Source organism: Thunnus maccoyii, chromosome 8 (assembly GCF_910596095.1).
Source record: "Thunnus maccoyii chromosome 8, fThuMac1.1, whole genome shotgun sequence".
Taxonomy (NCBI): Eukaryota; Metazoa; Chordata; class Actinopteri; order Scombriformes; family Scombridae; genus Thunnus; species Thunnus maccoyii.
Window position 1 is genome coordinate 8954884 of NC_056540.1, and position 6823 is coordinate 8961706.

At 38.6% G+C, this 6823-nt stretch overlaps 1 protein-coding gene across 1 annotated transcript; it reads right to left on the reverse strand.

Moving 5' to 3' along the window:
* Positions 1-209: 209 nt before the first annotated feature.
* Positions 210-6706, reverse strand: mospd1 (motile sperm domain containing 1). Its single transcript, XM_042419963.1, has 6 exons — positions 6581-6706; positions 3825-4124; positions 3629-3704; positions 3105-3337; positions 1300-1461; positions 210-1165 (listed from the first exon to the last, which is right to left on the reverse strand). Exons 2-6 carry the CDS (start codon positions 3976-3978, stop codon positions 1134-1136), a joined length of 657 nt encoding a protein of 218 aa, XP_042275897.1. The 5' UTR covers positions 3979-4124; positions 6581-6706; the 3' UTR covers positions 210-1133.
* Positions 6707-6823: the final 117 nt, after the last annotated feature.

Here is a 6823-nt window from a genome sequence, read left to right on the forward strand (position 1 = left end):
TCTTAGGAAGTGTTTAGGGCGCGAGTTTAGTAATGTCTGTAATGGAAAGGCTGTAATCCGCCATGACGGCGAACACCATGCCTTTGCTTGTGTCTTTTGTGATTGCCATCAGACATCAGGACTAAATAAATTATTTCTTTATTATACGTGTATGCATGTAACTCTTTTTTTATTCTTGTCCGCAGCATTTGAACAAGTACACTACTCAGTTAAAATGTTAACACTGCTTCAAGGAAACTTTATTTACAGCTCTGGAACTAAATGGTATGCAAGCAGTCACAAATCATGTTTTCAGTTGTGAGGCCTGACAACAACGTCCAGACCCCGAGAGAGAGAGACTGTATTATTTTCAGTAACCATCATCACAAAGCTAACAGAGGTCTTATTGTAACATAACATTGCTCTACAGCCTCCTGACCCAACCTGTAAACATTATACCAGACAGATGCATTGAGACTTTATTAAACGTTTGTAGCATTGATATACTGCGGCAGACAAACCATTATCTCCAGAAGAAGACCTTCCTTTGGTGACATGTAAAAGTTCTGTATATTACTGCTGAAAAAATAAAAACTCATTCAGTTAGGTACCCACACATGCAAATAACTGCATTTAGTCCTCAGAGTCTACACTAAAAATGCTTTGAAACATCAATATAATGATGGTTACAGGTGAATACCATAAGAAAACTTTTAATGGCTTTATATACATGTATCATGTTTGCATGTAAATTCCTTCACACTCAAGTTAACCATATTCCGTTACATAATGGCAATAGAAATACAGACACGGGGAATATGAGGCCCGACGACACTTTGAATGGACTCTCGTTTCTTCACGGGCCCCGTTCACGGGACAGCTCCTCTCACACTACCACGCCTTTGACCTGCACACCGGAGGGCCTCCGCTGTTTGCATCAGTTCACTATTGTGTCAATTTATGTATTAACACAAATGTGTGGATTTTATAACAAGTATTCTAAAATGTACTGAATGTTTTCAGGGGACAGGAGACCCCCGTCCCCCCCGCTGTCAGCTCTACTCATTGAAGTGGAGTAGTGCCTCTGGTGTGAGAATGTTCTCTTCCGTCTTTTTTAGATCGTTTCTCCTCCTCGTCTCTCAGCTCAGGGCACCTCATGTGCGTAGGATGACCATTGTAAGAAGACCTAAAATATAACAAGAAACAAAACAGAGCAACAGGATGCTGTTTAGTGTTGCAAGAATATGATTTCATGATGAACACATCCATTTTGAACGTCTTTGTTAATTGCGTACATTGGTGTAAATCTTTTCAACTCACCGAGAACATAAGCAGCTACAAGTTTCTTGTTAACACTTAAGTGGAGGTAGACAGGCACAGTAGATTCTTGCTCCCCCAGCGTCGGGAGCATCAGGGCGGCCATACACACCAGCCCGAGTAGCACCGTCAACAGACTGGGTCCTCCAGCGACAGGACGGCTCTCTGTCAGTCACACAGACACACATACTGCGATCAGACGTGAGAACGCTACACAAGCAATTTAAAGACAAGGCTGACAATATTTTACATTTTTGTTAATGTCAACACATGTCATGAAAAGACCAAAACCAACAAACCATTAATGGGTTTCTCAATACTTTCTGATGTCCCCTGTCTGTCCATGGCTCTCAGTCCTGAGCTCATGGGCTTCTACTGAACATGTAAGTGTTTAAAAAAGTCACGAAAATGCGCTTTCAGAAAAAGAAAGCTCAGCATTGTCAATTTTAGCTAATGTAACTTTAACATGAGTAAACGGTGCCTTTGTTGGGGATTTTTTTTGCATTCTCAGATGTGAAGTATTTACGGCAGCAGGGTGGTGTGTGTGGGATTGACTCAAAATAAACCACACCGCCCATGTTCATGGTAATGGAGGAACATGTCTGATGTGTTTTTAATAGTTTTGGGACAACAATGAGGGTCTATGGAATAGAGAGATAAGATATAAAAGGCTTTGGATACAAAGACAGTTCTTATTCATTGCTATGTTTGGTCTTTTCACAGCACTACTGAAATCTGTTTATTCTATATTCTATATTTATGTATTGAAGCATTTTAGCAAAATATCTTTTTCACAATCCATGTTCATGAATGCTGCTACAGTTTCAACAGCCTGCATCAGCTCAACCTTGCACACTATGTTCTTTATTGATCTACATTTTTTAAACCTTAATTTTAATTATTCTAAAGTTTAAATACCTCTGTTGCGTTGACGCTACCTTATCACCAAAGCTCTGAGAAACACATCTGCATATCATCATATGTAGCATTTGAACTGAAAAGTATAAATGTAGCTGTGGTGAGATGACAATTAAGGTCTTTGTATCCTTGCATCTTGTATTTGTTGACAATACCAGAATGATTGAATTTCATAAGACTTACATCCTTTAACAAACACATTTCATGGACTTATTATTTAGTTTAGAGTTGAGTCAGAGGGGGAAAGTGAGAGCTTAATGAACGCTGCAGCTAAACAACCATGGAGTTTATGACATTGACGCTCTTATAATAACTACACTCAGCACTCAGAATAGCAAAACAGTCTTCTGGTGTTGATACAAGATTGTAACTAACCACTACAGATAATACACTATGTATTTTGTCAGTATGCAGTATAGACAGTTGCATCTACAGCACGCACATATGAATGATGATAAATTTGAATTTGTATGCAAAACTACTTTAGCTTGTCATTCAACTTTAAATAAAAGCCTGATTGTCACTATCTGCCACCAATAGCTTGGTCTGTGTAAAGATTATTTTAGATTTTATAGAGTAAAGTCTTTGCATATGATTATCCTAACAGTATGCTGGTAAACAGGAGATCAGCCAAGAGACATAGTGTACACCAACCTTGCCAAAAGATAAGTGCAGGAGAGGATGAACATTACTTTATTATTATTGTCTTACTTTGTGAACTAAATAATTATTTTAACACTAGATAATATAGATGGGTATATAAGTGTGTAGAGGCCATATAAAGGAATGTAAGATATCATGTCTTGTGAATAGTAAAACATGCTCAAATATGAGTCTTATGAGTATTTGGCTCCATCTAGTGGCCACAACACATCAGTCCTACGTCCTACCCGTTTGAAACGCAGTCTGTTCAAAGAACTCGCTGTCTGCCAGCTGCTCTCTGATTCTGCGCTCCTCATCTTGGGGTCGGGGGCTGGACGGCTCCTGTGAGGCAGAGGGACGGAGCGTGGCTGTCACCTCTTTGCGACCCAGAGCTTTCCGCTGGCTCTGCTCCGACACCTGCAGTCGGAACTTGTCGTACACCCCATAATGGCACGCCCGCACATCTCTGTGTCTGATTACTCTGCGAAGACATAGTAAATGAGATAGATGAGAAGCGTGAAATATGGGACACAAACAGCACTGAACGCTGGAAAGATCACACAGCATATAATTACAAAGTTTCATGAAAATTGGAGCTGGAAGCTGTAAAGAACCACCTGACTTACAACTTACAATCAGAGCCATCAACCTACATGTTAGCAAAGTAATAAAAAATAAAGACATGAACAGGAACCCAACAAGAACATCACTGATAAGACACCTGGCCCCTACTGTGCTATACCATTATAATCATGATACCTAAGAAACTCACATGTCAACACAACACTGTGGCTTGACAGCTCCAGTAGCGTCCACCACAGTGTACTTGTTTGGCGCTGTGCACAGCACTGACAAAGAAGAAAACACACAGATTATTTAAATCATCTGGGATATATACCAAACATAATAAAGCATACACAGAAACCCATATATGTAAATGTAGTTAATGAACTTCTCTGTCAACTGACCTTTAAACTTGAGGGCGAACTCATAGGGATTGTAGAGGGTGAGCACCTGCTTGTGAGACGTCTGCTCATCTGCATAGAAGATGAGCTCAGTGGGGAAAACGAACACGGGAAGGCTTCCTTCCACCAGCTCAGGCTGTCGATGCTGCTGCTGCATTGGCTCCAGCTGAGCTCTTCCCCTTCCCCGTCCACGGTCTGCCTGGGCCCCCCACCCCTCTCTCCACAAACTATCAAGCTGTGTAAACTCCCTTTAGGTGAAAATGGCACTTCCTGCTATCAGCTCCTTAAGGCCATGACATGGTACTGTGAAAAGACACAGGTGGAGAATGAGTAAGTGCATTTACTCACGAGGCACTGGCATTTCACTTATTTACATTTTTATTAATATTTTTACTCCACTACATTTCTGAGGAAAATATCACAGTTGTTATTCATTTTATTTACCCGATGGCTGTTGTTTCTAGTTACTATGAAGATTAATATATTGCATGTGACAAATTACATGTTTAAATTATAAGTTCACATTTGTTCAAGTCTGTCTCAAAACGACGCTCATACAGTTAGACAGTTTTTGGTGGCTGTAACTGTCTCTATGCTTCATACTTGCCATAAAGAGATTGCTTCCAAATGTGATTCCAATGTAACAGATGGCAGACAAAATACACAGTCCTTATTCTGTTTAAAATTCATCCCAATGCTTATCTGAAGCTAATATGAGGCTTCGGCAGTCAGAACTGGTCAAATAAAGTGGGAATCTTACAAAGTTACAGTCAGCTTTGGTACAATTCCACCTTGATTTGTCTAACTTGGACTTCTGAAGCCTCATGTTGGCTTCAGCTGAACTTTAAAATGCTTTTTTTTTCACTTACATTTGGATTGTGTTTGGATGGGATCTCCTTATGCCAGTATTGAGAGTCAGCAACCAAAGACTATTTCAATGTATTGTATGTAAGGCCTTGTTAGTAATATGTCCAATATATAAAGTATTTTGAGACGGATTTGAAAAAAACATGAACCAATCCATTGAACTATAGTCCAACTGATAATGATACTGATGATTTTGAGGCAAATACCAAAATATCAGAATCAGAATTGTCTTTATTGACCAAGTATGTTTACACATACAAGGAATTTAACTCCTGTTTGGTGGGTCTCAATGTACTTACTAGAGCCTGACCGATATATCGGTCAGCCGAAATATCGGTCAGCCGATATTATCAGCCAATATTGGCCTATCACAGATATATCTGTATCGGCATATATGTTGTCCGATATGCACCGATTTTTTTTTAAGTTATAAAGGCAGCAAGTTTAATATATATATGTACATATGTTTTTTTGTTCTATGAGTTTTTTATTTGTAGTCACAATTATTAAATTCCCAGTGAAGGTTACAGTTTCAGTGCACTGATGTAATTTTATACAATAAAGTTTATTGTTAAACTGCACAATATCATGCCTCCATTACATATCTTTGTCACAAGTGTTTGATAACCACATTTGAGGGCTCATTGCAAAAAAAATGTGTGTTTATGTATATATTCTGTATATATAAGATTCTCGGCCAATATATCGATATCGGAATTTTTTTACTCCCTAATATCGGTATCAGCATTGGCCACAAAAATCCAGTATCGGTCGGGCCCTAGCACTTACACAAATATAACAACACAACAATCAAAAATATACACAAAGAATGACTATATACAGCTGAAACCGTTTCTGTGAATTGTAAACAGGATACAAATAGTGCAAAGAAGTGAAGAGTGCTGTAGTCCGTGGTTATATACAGTATATACAATCTACTCAGATATACAGTAATGAGTAAAGTATATTGCACAATTTGTATTTTAGCCTAAATAAATGTATATATAATTTGAAGGTACCGTGGTTATTATAGTGTTATACATACACATATATAATATTGAAAAGTTTATACAAATCTACAAACAATATATTGGCTGACATTATCAGCACAATATTACAAGCCAATATATGTGTACCATTCTTCAGAACTGTACACTTGATGCATGATTTTAATGGGTTTTTAGCTTTTTAGGTTAGGTATCTCAGAGCTTTTAAGAGTTCGTGCAGGGAAATGATAAGAGAGGGCCACAGCAACTTGATTCTTGAAACTTTTTCAAGTTTAAGTGGCAGTTCAACAAGGCCAACAGCATTAAGTACACGCCATGTGGCTAGTCACGTGTCCGTGTATGTTTACATCGTTATGTCGCAACACTTTTTCTTCTCCACGTAACCTTACACATGAAAAATCACAGTTAATTTATCATTTTTTCAGCAACACGGCTGTTGTGAAGTGGCTTTTCACTATCTACAGCATATTATTTCATGATTACGTGATTATCCAGCAAGCTTTATATTCGTGTGAACATGATATTTAAGCATAAATGTAGGCTCCCGTTAAACTGCAGTGTAATCATAGGCTGAACCGTAAACTGACAAAAAAAATGAGGTCTTTAAAACATATGTGTTGATAATACATTTCAGCAGTGTTATTTAGAACAAAATAAGCCATAACTTCTGTTAATCAGTAACGGAACCCTGCAGTTTTATGACATTTTCTTGCTCTGACACTGTAATAACATAAGATAAAATAGTGTAATGCTGTGTAATAGTGTTAACGTTGGCTAACGTTAGCCAGCTAAGATAGCCACTAAACGTTGTCCTCACGCGGTGTCATTACAGAAAAAAAAACAAAAGTTGTTTATGTCAAGAAAAAAGTCAAGGTGATACTTTACCTTGTTGTCAGCGCGTTTGTTTGTCTAAATGTTTGCGCTAGCGCCGGGGTTTGTGCTCCTGATCCCACCCTGTTGTTGTTTCTCTTCAGCTCTTTTTTCTTTGTCAATGCAGACTTCGCGGTGCATGCTGGGATGGCGAAGGGCGAACGACAACGTGCAAGACGTCAACAAAACAGACGTAAATATACGTAAAGACACCAAACAAGATGTTTATTACAACTTAATGACGTGCCTGGGGGGAAG

Coding starts and splice junctions, on each gene's coding strand:
- mospd1 (XM_042419963.1), bottom strand. CDS start 3,978: ATGCAGCAGCAGCATCGACAGCCTGAGCTGGTGGAAGGAAGCCTTCCC. Junction 3,705..3,824: donor GTTCGCCCTCAAGTTTAAAG/GTCAGTTGACAG, acceptor CTTCTTTGTCAG/TGCTGTGCACAGCGCCAAAC. Junction 1,462..3,104: donor ACAGACTGCGTTTCAAACGG/GTAGGACGTAGG, acceptor TGTGACTGACAG/AGAGCCGTCCTGTCGCTGGA.